At 44.1% G+C, this 20,575-nt stretch overlaps 1 protein-coding gene across 1 annotated transcript in view; it reads left to right on the top strand.

The window, feature by feature from the left end:
• Positions 1-20,575, top strand: part of LOC135398502 (afadin-like) — a 224,298-nt gene that overhangs the window by 76,659 nt on the left and 127,064 nt on the right. The window contains exons 15-20 of the mRNA XM_064629904.1: positions 114-281; positions 4,103-4,277; positions 5,519-5,619; positions 5,679-5,882; positions 15,980-16,045; positions 16,961-17,034. Of these exons, the coding sequence (XP_064485974.1) occupies positions 114-281; positions 4,103-4,277; positions 5,519-5,619; positions 5,679-5,882; positions 15,980-16,045; positions 16,961-17,034 (788 nt within the window). The remainder of the gene's footprint in view (positions 1-113; positions 282-4,102; positions 4,278-5,518; positions 5,620-5,678; positions 5,883-15,979; positions 16,046-16,960; positions 17,035-20,575) is intronic.

Here is a 20,575-nt window from a genome sequence, read left to right as displayed (position 1 = left end):
TCTCTTCAGCTCCACCAATGTTTAGTTGGTCCTGTAAATTTAGTGGAATGAACTGCTTCTTGCTTTGTGGTTTTCAAATGAGCCACTGATGATGTAATGTTGCCTCTGCGCAGGCAGCTCATCTTCTTCAGACATCCAAGAGCACCGCTGAAGATGTGACATCCATCAGCTCTGCCTGTTTCAAGCTAAACTCTGTACAGTTGAGAACTCTGTTGGAGCGCTACCAGACAACGCAAGACGAGCCTCCAGTGCAACGTGCTCTCATTGAAGGAGTAGTCAAGGTCAGTCACATTTGTCTATTCTTGTCACTGCGATTGCGTTGGAGGTACACAAAGGTATGACTGTCAGGTGCTTCATATACAGGGTGTTTTACTTAAAGTAGCACAGAAGTCATTTTTAACACCTGGTTTTCTTCCTATAAAACTGTTAAGTAGGCCAGTAAGATGCACCATGCGAAGTAATTTACACCACAGCATCAAAATTATCGCAGAAATTGAATTTAAAATGCGCCGCAAAAAGCTACCGTGTGCAACAGCGGTGAAGAGCAGTACCAGCCTGTGATCTGCTTGGAACTTCGCGCTGACGCTATAAGGAGAACGCTCGCTGATTGGCCTAGAGAAATGTTGTCTGCTACTCCTCTAGAGTTTTGTCAGTTGACGAGAAACTTGCGAAATAGATGCCATGTTCAAGGTAAAAAAGAAACTACATTATCCGTGAGTTATGAATGTTCCGTGATTGCATCAGAAAGGAATTATTTGTACACTCCTGAATGGCACCGTAAGTACAGCGAGGACGTTTATGCTCTATAGAACTTGCATGATTTCATAGAATAAGAGTGCTGTTCGTATTATTAAGCCAGTCTTAGGAGTTTATGACACAACGATGGACCTATTTCACATACGCTCCATATAATAGCGGCTCTCCTGCGAACCACGCTCAGAACGCGTCAAAACAAATTGATGTTGGTAGCACAAAAGACCAAAACTAATCGGGAGTGGGACTGACGAGCTCATATTGTTCGTGCGGTCTCCCCACTGGTCCCTGCTTCTGTCGTCCCCATACTGCACCATTTAATGAAGAGGGAGATAACCCTCTCCGGTGCCTCAAGGCCATGCGCATAAGCTGTTGTGAAAAAGGTCCATTGACTGCGCGGGTTGGCGCTTAGATAATTTTTTCTTGACAAGTTAGATTTACCGAATTATGTATTCTATGTAACGAACTAAGGTGCTGTCATTTTCAATTTCATTATAGAAAGGTTCAACTGTATTGCAGTGTTGCATAGAGCAGTCACAACAATGGCGGGGAAGACAGTTGTCTCGGAAGTGTCATGTGTCGTCATTTCCTTCGGTTGCTTTTGTTTCTCCCAATGGTGCCATGTAGGTGAGCTTGACGCTCACCTACACGGCATCATGGGGAAAAAAGCCATTATGTTTCACTATCAGTTCTTGGGAACTTTTGTCATCATGAATGCCTGAATAATTACAAAGATCGCACAGCCTATGGAGTTCAAAGTGTTGATACTGGAACAAAAGTTTTTGAGCACCAAGCATCCATCACGATGTTTTTCGATACGAAGTGACTCCGACTTATTTTAATTATTTTTTGCAATTTTTACGTGGTCAGTTTGTGTAATTGCGGTTCCATTCCAAATGTTAGTTTACTGAAATGAATAATTTTTACTACGTATGATTCCTGCATTGAAAATTTCGGAATTCTGTGAGGTGTTCATATTCAATTTGGTTTGGAAATTTTTGCTGTTCGCATAGCTCTGTTTTACCCATGTGACAACTCAAATTGTGAATACAGTACATCACAAAATGTGACAATAGCTATGCCAATTGATGATGTGAATATCGTCACAAAATATTATCTAGCAATGTTTAGGTGGTGGCTTCGATGCCATTGTGTGCACTATTTTCAGTTTCTGACGCTTTCGCACGCTTGCCAATACCTACGAATTACAAAGTCTAGTCTAATCTAAGTCTAATCACCGCTCTTCGCTGTGTTACTTCACCCACCAACCATTCTTGCCAACTCTGTACAACAGGGTATAAAATAGGGGTGTGCGAATCCGAATATTTTAAGTCGAATTGAATATCGAATATTCGTGCAAAATTTACAATATGTGACTTTCGCACTAAAAGGTTCCATTTTGTAGCCTATGGCTTTAGTGTAATTTTTCTGGCATTAACTATCACAAGAGAGAAATTTTATATGAGAGTGCTTCCTGCTTTTCAGGTGAGCCTACAGTACTGGAGTACTGTGGAGTACTGGAGTGGTTACCTTCATTTCAAAATTTTATGTCAGGCAGTAGCATGTTATACGGATGAGGCTGTAATTGTTTCAGACAACCACAGGCCATTTGTGAAACAAACGAATTGGCATCCTGCCTCAGCTTTGCCATGAACACCATTTAGTTTCTTTGCACTCGCCCTAGGAAGTTGCACTACTGAAATTTTAGACGTAAAGGACATCTTTAAGACACCCTTCTTGTTCGTGGGCTGTAGTCATTATTCAAAAGTCCTAACTTTTTAAGGGCAACCTCACAGACATCAAATCAAAGTCCCTTGTCGGCACTGCTAAACTGCACGTGGGAGGGGCGCCACCCCTTTCACAGACGATGTCTACAAAACTAACTTTGGATAACATTATCTTAAACTAAACACTGTCCCGCCCGTGTTGGTCGTGCAGCAAGGGCAATTTCGTAAAGCAGGCTTCACCTCATGCACGGAAGCATCAGGTGAAGCCCACTTTCGGGTTGTGTCGTTCATATTCGTGGAATAGTCGAATATTAGATATTCGATTCGCGAATCGAATAGTTCGAGCGTTTGATATTCGATTCGAACTCGAGAACTCGAATTCGCACACGCTATCGAATATTCGCACACCCCTAGTATATAACATAAGTAAAACATAAATGTTCATGGGTGATAGTCAACCCTCGATTTATGAACACTCTCGGTTCCCCCAAAAATCGTTCATAAATCGAGGGATTTATAAATAAAAAATTCCGTTAAGTGAGTACTATCGAGCAAATGGAACAGTATTTCGGAGTTGGGATTGTGTTTATAATGCCATATATTGTGTAATTTTGGTTTTGACCATGCCTTCTGCTGTATCAATCTCACAAAGAACAGACGTTAGCGCATTCACACTATGTTTATTATGCAATACTAAATTGTTTAATTTTGCTTTGGACCATGCCTTCCGCTGTGTCAATCTTGGAAAGAGATGCACCACATTCGCACTCGAATGGTCTCGGATTTCCTCCGGGATTTTTAACCACCGTTTATTAATCTCCGGGTGACAGTGACCACCTTATTCATCAATTGAGGTCAGGAAAACCCGTTTGTTGTTCGGATTTCGAGGGGTTAAGAACCGACAGTACAATACCTGGAAAACGTTTTGTCCGTTCAGGCGTAAGTCATAAGACCACGGAATAATCCCTTTGAAGGTTTCTGTTGACCTCGGAACGATCCGTTCATAAATTGAGGGCAAGAACGCTCGGCAACTCCTAGTTGGTTCCCAGAAATTTTGTTCATTATTCGAATATCGAGGTTCATAAAACGAGGGAAAAATGAATGTGAAAAGTTTGGTTCCCAGTGCTCGTGTTCATAAAAGAGGGAATTCATAAATCGAAGGTTCATAAATCGAGGGTTGACTGTATATGGACTTCTTGTGCAAACCACAGCCTTTTAGGTCTGTTCAGCCTCCGCCTTACATCCACCTTTGAGCTCAAGATGCTGCTTGCCAAGCATGCAGTACATGGCTGAGAGTCAGTCATGCTGCATCAAATATAGCATCTGACTTTGATTAAACTTACAATGAGGGGTGCACACCTGAAACTGTAACAGAGTTCATTGTCTTCGTTGTTGATGCTTCCCTTATATATTCCTGTGAATACCAAAATGTGGTTCCATGTGCTCTATGTGGACATTGTTATAAACGGAGTTGCTATAAGTCATTGTGCTATATTTATTCGATATTTGATTCATATTTGACATTTTTGGCCATAAGCTTGAATGTGGTTTAGATAAAAATTTCTTTTACTTAACCAAAATACTTACGCCCATAATTCACAGAGTGGAATATTTGATCCTAGGTTGCTGAGAACACAGCAGATGAACAGGCACGGAATGAAGGCAGAGAGGTGCAACTGGAGGAAGAAGCTGATCTGCAGCTTCCTTTCCTTCTTCCAGAAGATGGTTATTCCTGCGACATAGTGCGTGGTGTGCCTGCTGGACTACAGGAGTTTCTGCAACCACTAGCTCTTTCTGGTAGGTTGGAGGCCTTGGTAGATTTCAATGGCACTCGTTTGCCGTGGGGTTCCCTCATTCAACAACAACATAATACAGTAGAACCTCATTAACTCTTTCCTTACCGCACCCATTGTGCGTCGATCACCGGTGATCGACGGTTTGCGAGCCGCACTACGTGGCCTCGTGAGCGCAAGCGCTGATTGCACTGCTGTACACTCAGAGTGCTGAGTTAAAGGTGTTACGACTCTTCACCCGAGATATGCCGGATAAAAGGATATTTTTGTCGATTATTAGTCTCACAGATTATCCGGGAGACTCACGAATTTAATTCATTCTTCGATTTTATGGGCGCGCCCTCCAATCTCCTGGAAAATTGGGACCTTGAGCTTTTCTTCTTCCATTTTGCTTTGCAAGCTGCGCAAATGTATCCCTGAGGAATTAGACGGCCTGTAATACGTGTTTCACGGCATGACCATCCATGGGTGGAGGTCGCGGCAGACCACGTGTTTCATTGTGTCCGTGTTTCTCGAGAAGACGTCCTATCGTCAGTGCAGTCTCATACAATACATGGCGCTCTCCAAACAGAAGAAATACCTGCATGTGCTCCTCATATGTGACAAGTGCCTTTTCACGGGTTTTCTGGTTGAGCACAACCAGCCGCGGAGCGTGGTGTGTTGAGCGACTACGTGCTGTTGTGGAATATGTTCCCAAAATGTGAAGAGGCGAATTACTACAGGTGTGGCCGGATGAAGACCACTTCCACCATCGGTGAAATGGTTGTGGCCGCGCAAAATGCAATGTTGGAGAACCTGAGACGACGCGTCTTCTCAATTGCACTTGACAAAAGAAACGATAGTGCGTTGCAGCTCTACCTGATAGTGGCTACTTATGACGCAGAGGAATCGCAATACAGTGGCAATGCTATTTAGATTGCACACCGTAAAGAACCGATAATATATAACTATAGTGTAAAGCTAAGTCGCCTTGCCTCGACCAGTTTGCTATAAAAGGGTTCTACTGTGTTCATTAACCAGCAGGTACACGATAAACCACTGCAGCTTAATTAATATTAAGACAGTGGAGTCAAAGATTTGACACAACTACTTTCTATGCGGAACTATCATTTAGTGGACACATGTTTGTAAGACTCCACAGTTTTAATATTTTGTGGTCATTCTGCACGTCACATGTTTCACTTGGAACCCTCTGCTATGGAGCTTACCACGTAAATAGCTGCTAATAGAATTGATGTGTTTCAGGTCTGTGCCGACTAACGCTTCAGCCAACTTCAGTAGGATTCTGGACTATCTACATGTCTGATCAAGACATCTTGAGGCCACCGGGTGGCTCTTGTGTTGAGGTTTGTAATGTGCACCCAGGAAGAGAAAACTGAATGACAGGGCATTGTTTTTGCTTCAGCAGGCAGCACCTTCCCAGAGCCACCAGCCTGTAATTATGGGTAATGCTTCAAGAAGGGAATCTAGTTCCTCCCCTATGCCGAATTCCACTCAAGGGGGCCATAATGGAAACATTGTGCGCCCACCGTCACAAAATGTGCAAGTGGCCACCATTTGTCTCCAAAAAAGCAACAGTGGCATGGGTCTTAGCATTGTTGCTGCACGGGTGAGCCCTCTTGTATAAGTTAACAATATGAAGACCAGTTGGTTGTGGGAGGAGAAGGAACACGCTTTCAATAGTTAGTAATTTGTATTTACTGTAGCCGACTGATTTTTCGGACTTTCACCATAGAATCAATACATTTTTAGTACCGTTTTTCCGGTCAGATTCAAGTCCGAAGGCACGATTTTCTGGACTAAAACGCTTGCGGACAGGCACCAATATGACCATTTTGGGAACTACAGATGCAACTTGAAAACCGCCATTTTGGATTATGCGCTTGGATTGGATTAGTAATGAACCTTTTTCACAACGGCCTGTGTGCATGACCTTGAGGTGCCGGACAGGGTTATCGCCGTCTTCACTAGATGGCGCAGTATGGGGACGACAGAAGTGGGGACCAGTGGGGAGGCCGTACGAATGGCACGAGCTCGTCGTCCCACTCCAGACCAGTTTTGGTCCTCTGTGCTACTCACGTGGATTTATTTTTTCACTCGCTGAGCATGGTTAGCTGGAGAGCCGCTAGGATAAGACGCGTATGTGAAAAAGATCCATTGGAATCCTAGGCAATACTCCTCTGAAACTTCCTAACTGTACCTCTAGGTGACGCCACTGCAGCAACGCAGGCGCTTTCGGGAGTGCGGGGCACTACTTCAGTAAGTTTGTGTCTGGGCACGCTGCCGCCGATATTGTCAAACCTCAAAACCCTTGAGCTGTGCGCGGAAATGATGGATGACGAAATGGTGCAGCGAGTGCTCGTGCAGCCGGAAAGCGAATCGGACTCTGAAGACGAACACGCTGACCACGCACAACCTTCGACCGCAGACATCGTGAATGTGTTGACGGTGTTGTCAGATGTGTACGATGAACATACGACGCTTGCGTGAATCGAAGCGTATGTTATCGCACGCAAGCGCCACGTGCGACGGGGCACAATTACTGACTTCTTTAGTGCAATTCTGGCGAAATCAAGTTTAATTTAGTGATCGTCGGATGTTTTAGACAGCTGTATTATTTGGACCTTTTTCCGGTCACCGCCAAGTCCGGAAAATTGGTCGGCTACTGTAATTGAATGAGGTATGCTCTAACACTATACAGTGCAATCCCGTTAATTCCAACTCGAAGGGGACCTAAGATTCGTTTGAATAAAGTAGAGTTTGAACTAAAGGGAGCCACTCTGAATGCATGCTTAATGCATTCGTAGTGGATGCTATCTACGTTGGCGACGCATCATGGTTGCTAGGCCTTGCTGCATGTTCGAGGTCAAGCGATGGTGGAAATATAAAGGGCTGTTTCTGTCCAGAATATTGATTTACAGACAAGCATCAAAGCAGCTCAGCATAGAAAATAATCTTATAAGCGCTTGCGTTCGTTTCTTCAGCCGTGACTTCATAAACGTCTTTTGCGATGTTAAGCCCAACCCAATCGCCAGCCCAGTGTGAGAAAAAATTGCTGCCTTCTTCTTGGCTATGTGGTCACCGGAAGTATTGATGCCTATAAAACAGCAAGACTCACTTGCTTTGCTGATTGCGAGTAAGCGGCATCGCTCAGCTCCGGCCGTGTTTGCGCCTGTTACAGTGATTTGTTCCTTTCCTCTAACACAAGTATTGCTTTTGTGAAAAATGGACGTATAAGTGGTGTTGTGCAGATAGTGAACAAGTCGAATACGAATGGAAGACGAATGTTGCTAATACTTAACTTGGAATATCGAATCAAACATCCACAACATGGTGACTTCCAGCAATCATATATTTGAGCATACAGCACTCTATATTGCAGGGAAACTATGCAAACTGCATCAAACTGCTGTGCTACTAAGTGCTAGAACACTATGCCAACAAACTATTCCAAAAGGTTATAAGTAAAGATGAGTGCGGTGCGGGTATACCCGTATCCGCGCAAGTTTGCTCTTCGCGTGTACACATTTATGTGTCATCGCGGGTTGCGGGTAAGGCGCGGGTTGACCCGCACTGCCTCCGCAGGCACAAAACCAGCCTATCGGCTTTTGGTGTACAACCCGATATACTGCGAACATTGTGCCCAAACTATTTTCCAAGGCGTTCCATATCCAGTGCTTCCGTGGTGTGCGAGATGACAGCTTTGTGATTTACTGGCACCACGTTCTTAGCTTACTCTTTGAGAGAGAGAGCAGGAGGAAGGCCGAGAGTCCAGCTGGTTATGAGACCGGTTGGTAGTGTGGGATATAAAAAATGGGGCAGTATTGCCCCTGGCGCTGAAACTTGCCATTCATCATCTCAGAATAAAGTTGTTGTTATTGTCAGTCATGTTTGCCACATAGGGCTAATTTTGGCTATCTTTCGACACGACGACTGGTTCACTTCGTGTTAGTAAGGTGGCAACCACGTCAACTGTCGCCACAGCGTCTGACTGTTGGAAAAATGGCTCGCTAACGGACAGTGTACCCAGCATCAATAAATCATTTCGTGCTGTGACGATCATGTGGCATAACTGAAACATGCGTGCGCATTGGGCTGCGGGTGCACCTGCGGGTATGCGGGTACCCGTTGGGATGTGCGGATGCGGGTCGTGGTCCCGCGGATGCTGTGCGGTTGCGGGTACGAATTTTCATACCCGCACTCATCTCAAGTTATAAGTATAAGAAGACTAGTTGTTACACGTGCTCTGAGAGAAGACATTCACAGCATGCAGCAACAACGTTCCCAGATGCAGAAAACACTCTCTCACTGGGGATTGAAGTTGCAGGAATGGCTAAATATTTATTTGCCAACTGCGCCAAGCTAGGGTAGCTAATATTCCCCATTTTTCTCCACCGGTGACATGGGTCGCTGTTTCTGGAAAGCAAACTCTCACTTGTGTAATTTATAAGCTCCTTTTCTGAAGCAGGTAGAGTGCCATTGGTCCCCGAAGCCATGTTCTCAAACATGCCCCATAGGCTCACTGTTGGAGATGAAGCTAAGTGTGAAGTTTGTGCACGTTGTGGAATGGCTTTTAGCACATTGTCTGCACACAGCTCCCTTAGAATTATGCTTTTAAGCCACAGCTGCATTTGTTTGTCATTGCTGTACACAGCCCATTTAAACCTTGGGTCCAAAAGCATTGCAATGTTCGCGGTTTCATCGACTTCGTAGGATGCAAACCATGACAAGACAGCCTTGCAGAGAGAACGTGGGAATCTGGATTCACCTTCCAGTCTACCAAGATATTCCAGTAGTCCAAAAATTATTGGAGTCTGACATCACAGTGTCGGATATTTTTCTGCACTGGAGGCAACAGTGGCCTCATACAGGGGCTTAAGTGTGCAAACAAGGTCACAAGCAGCTTTCCATTCCTCTGGTGTCAGGCAGTCAACAGAAGTATTAGAAGTTGCAAGTTCAACTGCAACGGGTTCCTTCAAATCTAAAAGTCTTGCCAGCATCAAGTACTGACTGTTCCATGGAATTGGAATGGCCTGTATGAGGCATAGTTGAGGTTTGTTCATTTGTTTGAGCAGGCTTTTAAGCCTGTGTGAGGCTGAGGGGCCATTCGTGTTTCTGCAAAAGCATTCTTTTGCAGCCTTCTTTAACGTGTGCTCCACTTTTTCTCTTGTGTTGTGGTAGATGCACGGCACGACAGTGCGCGAAAACGAAGTCCTCGACGGTATATCGTAACCAGCACTGCTTCTCTTATAAAAGCCCTAAATCCACGGTCTTCCACCATGCTGAAGGGTTGCATGTCCAGTGCAATCATTTCGGCCACCTTCCTCATCAGGGCCGCTGATCTTTCAGGGGTCACTGGTTGCTTCCTGTTTATAACATCGGAAAGTGAAGGCTGGGATTGTCGCTCACAGCTCTTTTTTGCAAGAAATTCGCTCATGAGGCTAGGATGTAGCTTGAGATGGTTGTGCAGAGGCATTGTGGTAGTAACTGGCATTTGGCGGAGCTTGTGGCAGGCGTTTCGCTCGGCAGTTGTCAGCATCTTTCGCTTAAAGTACAGCCATACGGGGCTCTTCCCGTCTGAGCTCCGAGAGTGTGTCTCCTCGGATGACGTTGACATTACGGACTCCTAATGAAGTGAATCTTCCGAATTCTCCGAAATGACATAGAGAAGGAACTTTCGAAATTACGACCGCACAACATGCGTGCAGAAAACGAAAGTAGTGATGTTGATGTTGATAGCGATTGCATGGAAGTAGACAATTCGTGTGCCTCTCACTCAACAACTTATCCTATTTCCTACCTATATCTTTTATTTCTACAAATCCTACCAAATATTTTTAAAATGAATATTGCTGAGGTACTATTCGTTCGTAACATATGGTTAATTTCTGGTTTTGGACAGTCCCTCATGGTGAGTGGTGCCGAATGCATGCTGGTGGGAAGACGTTGCGATTGAAATGTTGATACATCGCATAGGCCTGATGAACAAGTGGTGCTGAATGCTTTCTGTGTCGCCTGTCTCTCGCAGTTTACAGTTGGAGGCCTGCTGCATTTGGGTTAGCGCGTGAGACTCGTATGTGCTCTAGGAATATCGAATATTCGAAAATATTTGAAAGCCACGAATACGAAATTCTCGAATCAAATCAAACTCGAACATTGAAGTATTCATATCCGAAAAGTCGAGTATTTGCACAGTCCTACTTAAAAGTAGGGCCAGAAGTTTTTGGGTTTTACTCTTTTCCAAATTCGGGGGGTAAAAATCGGGGAAATTAATTTGACCTCTGAATTCATGCAAATATCGGGTGTAATTCTTTGGACCATACTGAAGTCAGGGAGAAATTGATTTTTATATTAGGGGATAAGTTTTTGGGAGGTATCTTTTACAGCGTCAGCTGTATTCGCCTCTCCAACTGGCTGCTCACCACCTAGCGGACCCCAGCAGGAGCACTCAATGAATCATAGCAACAGCGGACGACCGGTATGTTTCGCGCTGACCCGAAACTACCGCAACTTCCCGTCATGTGCGATGGAGTTTCCCGGAGATGTCATCCTAGGGTCACAAGATATTATAATGTGCTTGCCAAAACACCTCAAGCGCGTCTATTTACTCCATGTGTGCGCAGAGGACGTGGCTTGTTTTACTATGCAAGAGAAAAAGGAATGGGTAAATGTATACCGCATCAAAGTTGCATACAAGGTTCGCATGCGTGGCAAAGCAACACATCGAGAAGTCTAGGCCGAGAAACATTCATAGCTTGTGCCGTGGACAGTGAATGCAGAAAAGTGATGTTTTCATAGAAACTGAGTGAATCATTTGTCGCTGTCATTGCAAAATACTGCTTCCGCTTTCGCAGTCTTGTAAATATATCGACATGAACTACCGCTTTTGATTACAGAAAGTTGCCCTTTCTTGTACGATATCGACGGGAGGCCTGCCATCCCGTGGTACCGGCAGCCGTGCTCCGACACTTACGCGCGCAGAGTAGGGCCGCATTTTCACGCACTAATCGCCAGTGTATGCCTTTTGAAGCATAATTTTTTGCGTCAGATCAAAGCTCTAACATTGGACCATGTCCTGGCAAAATATAAATGATATCAAAGGGGCCTTCTTGAGAAATGGATGCGCAAATCCTTGTTTTTTTTTGTTTTTTTTTTAATATGCCTAAAGATTTGCCTGTTTCAGAAGATACCTGTAAGAGGTATACGCACGATAGATATATGAGACGAAAGAGAATTAAAAGCTGAGTGAACTGATACCAAGCATGGTAATAAGGAACACCTACAGCAAGAGAAATCACATGTCGAAGTTGGAACAAAACTGCGAGAGAGAGCATATTCACCATTTTTTATAGCACACAGCGTTGCACTTGCGAGCCAAAATTTGCCTCTGAACTGCTGGCATGTAGGCATACTAAAGCATAAAAAATTTTCAGTACAGTATATTTTAAAACTCGGGACATATACGTGTGCAAACATGGCAAAACTGAAACACTCGAATTCAGGGCCGGATTTTCTAGATTTTTTTGCACGGAACCTATTCCGTAGAAATTATTCATTTTACCGCTGTTGATCATCATGTACGATGAGCTTCTAAATATAAAAAAAACAATGGAAATCCAGGAGGTCGATGGGACCTTCCTGCCTGAACTGACACGAAACCGGCCTGAAGCAAGGTTTTGCTGTTGCCATTCTTCAAGTGGGCTTCACCTCATTACATCCAAGAGTTAGGTGAACCCCACTTCACGTTACCACCATTGTTCTTTTGTTGTACAGCTTCATTCTGCAAGTCGACTTCACATCATTACACTCAAGTGTTAGGTGAAACCCGCCTTACACTGTTCACAATGTTTTGTCACTAAAGTCTACAACTTCTGTGAGCTCATCGTAAACACTGTACTCTGGGCACTGTAAATTCCAGTAAATGTACTCCCAACTTTCAGAGTTATGTTCAGTAACAGATGGAAATATGTGGAGCTTCTAAAAAAAGTGCAGAAAATTCACAATATAAACATATAAATGAGGAGATGCACACAAAGCAGGCTGCATGGACCACGTTGATTAACTCTCAATGCAGTTCATCCCACTAATGCAGTATACCATATACAACACAGAGGGACCCTTCTCTCACGATATTTTATGCTGGGTGAAAAGGCTCACAAGTTCGGAGCAGAACATCATTAAGTGAGCACAACACCACAAAATATTTCACCGTGAGGTATTTGAAATTATTCGAGTTGGGCTTTTTCTGATTATTTGAATTGGATTCGCAGTGCAAGTGAAATATTCATATTCGATTCGCAATGGAAATTTTGCTATTCGCACAGCTCTAGTTATCACCCTTTGTTAACATACAACGTCATTGCCACAACCTCGTGGATCAGGTGCGGCAAGCCTTTCACGTGAATGATGTTTACTGCCTCCGTTTCACGAATTTCGCACACCACCTTGCGCATATGCTCTGCGGAGTCGCTCGCCACTGCAATTACATCGTTCCAGTTTTTTCCATATTCATTCAGTACTCTGGTGAGATCAGCATCGATGTTGTAGCTGTTGCACGCTTTAACATGCGCGTTGTCTGCCAGACAAATAGCTTTGGCTTCTTTTTCTTCGCCGTAGTAGCAAAAGAGCGTGTTGATGGTAGGAGTGCTTCTTTGCTGGGTCTGGCGATATTTCCAAGCAGCAGTATTTGCAAACCAAGGTGAACTCTTCTGCTGATATTTTGTTGCTGTCATGCGGAGCGTCCAAGCGTGCTTTCTTCCTTACTTCAAGATTGGAGTATTCCCTCGCTCAGTCGTGGGCAGTCTTCATTGGTCTGCCCATGGACACCCACCTTGATTCCAAATAGGACGTCAGGTCACACTAACGTGCTGGGCACAAAACGCACAAAACGAAACACTTTCTGCGATCAGAAGCGTCTGGTGTGGAAGCAGGTGGGAGACAGAGAACGCACCAGCCGGGGCCCATGCGCAAATCAGATGTTGGATTGGATGTGCTCATCACCCGAGGCTTGGCTTGACGCTTGATTGAGAATGGCGGCATCTTCGAGTTTCTCTGGATTTATGGAGATTATCTGGGTGCAAATATCGGGTTTAACCCGAAGTCTGGTAATTGCATTCGGGGGGTAGAAATGGAGAAAAATAGGGTTAAACCCGAAAACTTCTAGCCCTACTTATAAGTAATCAGTAAACGTAATTTTGTAAACAGTGCGTGCACCGATCCCGTGGATTTAATATCCAGCCTTAAAAAAATGCCAAGTTGCGACGCAAATTACAGCATGCGGCAAACAAAAGGAAGTGAGATTTTTCGTTCTAAGCGCCAGTGACCACATCTTCATGTCAATAAATGTATAAATGTCAACCGTGTATTTGAGATCGCTTCATTGGAAAACCGTTTCCGATCCGTTTCACCGATCCGTTTCACTGATCCGATATCCGTTTCACAAGCGGGTCTTTGCGGAAGAGAAGATTGCTTACTACCTCCTATATGGATGAAAAGGTATATCCTCAAAACTAGAACCAGCCGATGATTATTAGACCACTGCAATTGAAAATAAGAATGTGTGACTTGTAGGTTGTAATTATTTAACAGATAAAGTTAGAAAGCCGTTTGCACTAATTTAGTAATTGCAGTATATAGAGACTTCGCAAAGGTTCGCGAGTGTGGTACCTTTGAGCCGCATTTCAAATGGCGCTGCTGAAAGGGAGATGGGCGCTGTCGTATGTCACCGGCTGGATCTCCTTTCAGCAAGGTGTCCTTCTATGCTGTAAAGGACTCTCATCGCAAATGAGTTCAAGCTAGCCTGTCTGTTGGGGGTATTATTGGCTGCCAAGAATCATCTACTAGCGAGAGCGACCAGTCAAAACGCATGACAGTCAGTGCGAAATGCAGTTACAAAAGGAAAGAAAAAGAGGAAAAGAAGGCTCATGCCTCACTATTTGGTGACTGACCTGACGCGCCGACTGGCAGCCAAGGGATGCAGCTCCCTAGACCTGCGAAATTTAAAGCTCTTGCACAACAGGTTTGTGCGCTGCTGTCATGCTTTTTATGTGAATATGTATCCCAGGGTATCTACTTCTAATTTCTACTTTTAACATTTCTTTTTTTCTCCTTGAATGCTTTCATCCTTTCGTTTGCTCCAGCTGTTCGCACCACCATTTCCACCAGTAGGATCACTTTCCGCATAAAACAACCTTCATAATCAAGCCATTTTTGCCGCATTATCAAACAGATGCAGAGGCTAATGTTGAAACAGTGCAAAAGAAAATGACGTGCAACATATGTGTCCTTATGAACACAACAATCAAAGACACGCTCGTGACAGGCACGCTGTGTCCGTGGCGATGCGGCAAGCTACCCTACCTGAATCTTTTTCTCTGAACTTTCGTTTCTGGTCCCGGTTCAAATATGCCTGTGACTATAAGCACATATTTGACTAAAAGTTGTAATGTAGGAAAAGACGAGGACGAAGAAAAGCACGGGACATTGGGAAAAAACAATAAGGTTACCCCTGGTGTCCGGACCAGGAAGTCGGTTTCGGAGACTGGAACGTTACAAAAGTGTACATTACAATTGTGCTAATACGGTATTAATTAAGCAGAGTTCTACCTGAGTGGCTTCTAGACACACTGAAAGCATAGTGGACCAACCAAGATTTCGGAATTCAATTAAACTAATGCCAAGTATAAGATATCTGAGTTTGTGTTAATGTGAGCCTACTGTAGACGAAAATCTGCTTCGGTAATATAGTCAACCCTCATTTATCCAGCACTGGCAGTTTTCAGCGAAAATGTCCGGGAACAGAAACCGATCCATCAATACATAGTGTATTTGCTTGCATATTGAACGCACCCCAACTTGAGCGCCGAAATGTTGGTACTTTTTTGTTACCCGCACATTAAGCACACCCTGACTTTAGTAGCACGGCCAGATCGTCTTGCGCAGCGCCAGCCAGCATATCATGCTCGCGCGGCCGCTCGTATCACGCAATCAATTAGGAGTGCCTGGCGCCAGAGTGATAACTACAAATGTGGCAGACATCGAGGAGTATTTCGTCCACGCTTGATAGAACGGAACATGATTTGATGTAGGAGAATCGCGATGATGAGGCAGAATCGCGATGTTCGATTCCAGGGAGATCACCGTGGATATCTCTGACTAAAACGGGAGTTAAGTGTACGTTAAGTGTTGGATTCCAATTTCTCACACGTATTGAACGCACGCCCTCAGTGGCGATGTTTTTTGGGTAAAAAATGTGCATCTTTTACGTGACTAAATGTGGTATGTGGCACGTCGGTAAGGTGGGAAAAGGGAACATTCCTCCAGGTTCTCACCCTTGCTTGAGGAAATGTATGTCGCACATTGTCTTTGACTCAACACTGGATATATGAAGGGAGTTGTTGGGCATTTTCTTTGGCTGTACCTGAAAGTGTTTTTCCAGATGCGGGAACTGAAGCCCAGATACATGAAGGCAAATTGCATTAACCGAAATCTATGCCCATGTTTCTTGTCCGGATAAGTTAAGCTGGGATAAAAGGGGGTTACCAAAATGAGGATAGCTCATAAAGTTGTGCATCTACAAAATTACTTTGTAACCTTGTTCAATCCAAATTTGTAACCTTGTTCAATCCAAATTTGCAACCTATTGTCTCTATAATTTTTACAGTATTCACCTATTTGTTCAGTAAATATTCTTTTATCTTGTTGAAGGGAGTTAACCAGGAGAAACTAGGTATCTACATCAAGTCAGTTGTCAAAGGAGGAGCTGCAGATCAGGTAAGCATTTGTGCATGTTACAGACGATTTAAGGACAGCAGGCCTTGCAGAAGATATGTTGCATTGCATTAATTGTCCCAAAGTGTCCCTGGTTAGTGCAGTACAGTGGTGAACGGTTAGAGTCATCCCTCATGTAGGAGAATACAGTCCATTGCTTCTGGAAATGTCTGTGTCTTTGTTTGATGTAGGATATTTTGACTGTGTCTAGCAGTGGAATTTAGGCAGCAGCATGCCGTGCCTGTACTTGTTGCTTGTAAATATGCCACTGGTGCATGTGTATACCTCCATAGCCCTGTAGAAGACCAAATGTAGAAGATGTACAACTATGGATGGTGTGGTGGAGAGGGAGAGTAGTCTATTGGCTGCCATGCTGTTACATGTTACTGCGGACAAAGAGTACCGCCAGTGCAGAATAAGTGGACAATGTTAAGGAATGCAAAAGGAACGGAACCTTGCATCTCAAACTTTCCGTTAGAAAGCTACAGTAGACTTCTCTTAGTTTGACCTTGGCAGGACCACAAAATTAGGCCACTGTTCGGTCCTGTTGCTTTTAGTAGTAAGAATGCACGTCCAAAGGCATACTTCACCAGGCTGATATTTTAGAATATCAGTCCTGGTATCGGAGCCGTGCCAGTATGACACCCTGTGAGCATCTCTTGAACCATTGTGCTGACCTTCAGTATTTGCACTGGCTACTGAGAACAGATTGCGACATTTATGTTTCCAAACTGCCGTAATATCTCTCCCCCTGATGTTCTGTCTACTTTACATAGCAGGCTGGCTCCGGCTCTCCCTCGCACTGTGGTGGTTGGGGTGTGGGGGGAGAGGTGCATTATTGGAAGTAAATACGATTATTATTTTCGTATCTTAGCTTATTTGATTGATAACTAACAAAAATATTTGATTTTTCTGCAGGATGGGCGCCTTCAAGCGGGAGATCAGTTGCTCAAAGTCGATGGTCACTCCCTCATTGGAATCACCCAAGAAAAGTAAGTTCAGCAAGTGGTGATGTCTCTCGACACATCAATCCTATTTTTGTGCAGGTAGTTGACAGGGTCGCCAGATTTGGCTACTTTGTGCAAAATTGGTTGCTCTCCGACTTGGGGCGCCAAAATTTGCGTGATGGCCATTTGGCTATGTTCTGGCTACTTCGCGGGTACAGTAAACCCCCGTTAACTTGAAGTCATAAAAAAATGGGAAAAAACACCAGATAAGCAGAGTTTCCAGATAAGCGAAATTAAGAAATTTTCAATGTAACGGTCATAAATTGTAAAAGGTATACATTTCAGTAAACTTACTTTCGTGACGGAACTGCAATTACACAAAATGACTGCTTAAACACCAGAGAAAGTCACAAAAGGTCGAAATCACTTGGCGTCGAAAAACGTCGTGATGGATACTTTGTGTTGAAAACTTTCGTTGTTGTATACAGTCGAGCCCGTTTATAATGATATTGACAGGAATGCGAAATCAGATTGTTATATTAAAGTATCGTTAAAGACGAGCTTTCGTGAAATTGCTGATTGGGATCGCGTCAACGACGTAGATCGACACGAGTAGAACGCGGATGAACATGTGTGTTTTTTGCGAGTGCAAAAGCATTTTATGTAGCTCTGAAATGCATAGCTTTGTGTCGAAAGCTTTTCCTAGGACAACATAACCGCCGATACCACGCGAGGCTCCGCACCCTTTGAGATCGGCGACTTCATCCATTACTCATCATCCAGTGCCGTAGTCATCATCATTCTCACATTGTCCCTCAGAACGCGCCTCCCCCACGGGTAATTCGTTGACGCGTGCTTGGGTGGCGACACGCTATTGGCTGCCAACACGCATTTGGGAAGCCATGGTACTTTGCAATGAGGTTTTGCACCAGTACAAAATCTGTTGAGCATGTGCAACTACGGGTCGGAACCGCTGACGCCATCGTAGCACGCAGCAAACCAGAAAAAAAAAACTTCAGGGCGAGAGAATGATGTGGAGAGGGAACAACCTCCTCTACTTCTCGCGAGCCCCTTCTGCCCTTTCGAAGGTGTGCACATCCAAACCCGGGGAGGCTCTTGAAAATGTCACCGTAATTTGTTTTCAGTGAAAAGGTGCAATCTTGCTTTTCTATTTTCACCCGTTTTACCAGCCATGGGAGAATTCCGATTGCTATACGCGAGGAAACGTTTTCGTGGTGATTGTTATATTGATGTCTTGTTTACATCCTAGAACGTGTACAGTCAACCCTCGATTTATGAACACCCTTCGTTTCTCAAAAAATCGTTCATAAATCGAGGTGCAAGGTGCGCGGAAGAGAAATGGGCTGAAACACGACAGGAAATGCACTAGATTATGTTTATTTTTGACAATACTCTGTAACTGTGCTCTGCACCATACATTCTGCTGTATTTATCCTGTTCAGCACAGACGATAGAAGTGTGGCACATTTGACTGGTCCGCCTGGTCCTTGAAATGCCATATCACTCTGTGGATTCTACACTGAGTGAGCTGTCACAGCTTCCGAACAGTCCTGCTGGTTATTTTCACTATCACTATGATCACTCTCGGCACCATCTTTTGACAACTGCACTAAAGCACCATCATCAATTGGTTCACATAGTATGTGTTCACTGTCAGCACAGGAAATCCACTCCTCTGCGGCTGAGTCCGGAAGCAAAGGGTTCAAGGTTCGCAACTGCACTTGCAATTCTGCTAGGGGCGAGTCGTCGCCCGAGCTCACGCACTCATCGTCACAAACCATCCACAAAGATTCAGACGTCATCCATGCCCTTCTGTTCGCATGGTAGTGACAGTACATCTCTGGCAAAAATTTATTCCCAAAGTTTCTTGGCCGTTTTAATTTGCCTATGATCACTGGTTTGCACTTATCAGTCCTGGAAGCGTTGCATAAAAGGCCGACAGTGAGCCGCTCCTTACTGCACTTCGTACCAGAGACAGGGTTTGCGGATAATGTCCCCCTTGGACCTAGCTTATAAAGTAATGCAATTTCGTTCAAGTTACAGATGTCGTCAAGGCTGCACCCTTGGAGAATTATCTGGGGACAGTGCACGGGTACTTGACCTTCATTCTTTGTTCATCTTTGTTGACGCGATCCCAGTACCTCCCCTGCATCAACCTCTGGACGGCTTCGCCGTCCCCGTTCATAAATCGAGGTCAGAACACATGTGTTTTTGTGGTTTGTTCTCTGAAAATCCATTCACAGTTCGGATATCGAGGGTTCATAAACGAAGGGAGAAATACATGAAAAAAGTTTGGTTCCTTGTGACGCCGTTCATAAACCGAGGGAATTCGTAAATCGAGGGTTTACTGTACTTCAGTGGGTGAGCTGACGAGAACCAGCAATTTGATCGTAATATTGGAGTTATCGTTATATCGAATATCATAATAAACTGGCTCGACTGTAAACACTTTGCACTGCGTTGGCTGTACAATCTTTGTCATGATTCCGGCACTCGTACTGTCACAATGTTCCCTAAAACAGATGGTGAAATGCAACCGCAATTGGCACTCGCTTACATGGCACCGTGAGGGAAAACGAAAGCACCGAAGGAAATGACAAACATGTGATACTCACGAGAGACTGCTTTCCCATCCATCGTTGCGACCACTTTGTGCAGCAGCACTACTGTATTCTTGACTCTACATTCGAGACTTCTGTGTACCTAAAACATAGCAAGGTAGCAGGGTAGTTTACTGAAGCTCAAGTACATACATACATTGCATTCATTCCTCAATCCCTTGCTGCCTTCTCTCAATTTATCAGAACGATGAGCAGGTGTATAATAAGTCACGAGTCAGTTGCGCTCACTCAGAAAGAATTCACAGGAATCAGGGCAGCTGTTGATGGGTGGCATTATTTGTACTCAGGTGTGACTGTTTGGAAATACGTACAGCATTTGTTGGATGTTAGTGCTGGTCATTGTCCTATTTCGTCCGTGTTGTATTTGCACTTATAGTAGTATGAATGTCCTTTTGACTGTTTTGGTTCAGTGCTGGGGTTTTAACACACGTTAAAGATCCCTTTAGTGAAAGAAATTCATAAATTAATCCACGTACCCTGCGCTGTAGTGTCACTCATGATCATAGTTCTCTCATGACGTAAAGAAGTGGCTTATCCTTAGGGCTTGGGACTTTATGCACAAAAATCTTCCAAAATATGCGGCACAAAACATCTAAATATGCACAGAATATGGAGAAATATTATGATGCCAGGAATGTTGCTTCGGAAGCTTTTGCGTGCCTTAGAACTACAAATAACGAAACTGTATAAAAAAAAGTTATCCAGATGAATCTGCAGTTGTCCTGTCTACTTCTACCTATATCCTTGTCTTCTTGCTGCTATTCGCCATCATGAACCTATACCAACTACCCCGGATTGTTCCTATTGTCGAAAATGCACATTCCTTATTGGCAGTTCGCAGTGCTTATTGATATTCTTCATTGGTCATTGCACTATGCCATCATAGCCATACTCAGGTTCTAAAAAATGCACGCACACACATACATATGCATTTTTACATGGGA

Source organism: Ornithodoros turicata, chromosome 6, assembly GCF_037126465.1.
Source record: "Ornithodoros turicata isolate Travis chromosome 6, ASM3712646v1, whole genome shotgun sequence".
Lineage (NCBI taxonomy): Eukaryota > Metazoa > Arthropoda > Arachnida > Ixodida > Argasidae > Ornithodoros > Ornithodoros turicata.
Note: the sequence above shows the minus strand (reverse complement) of the source record. Positions and strands in the feature narration are given on the sequence as shown.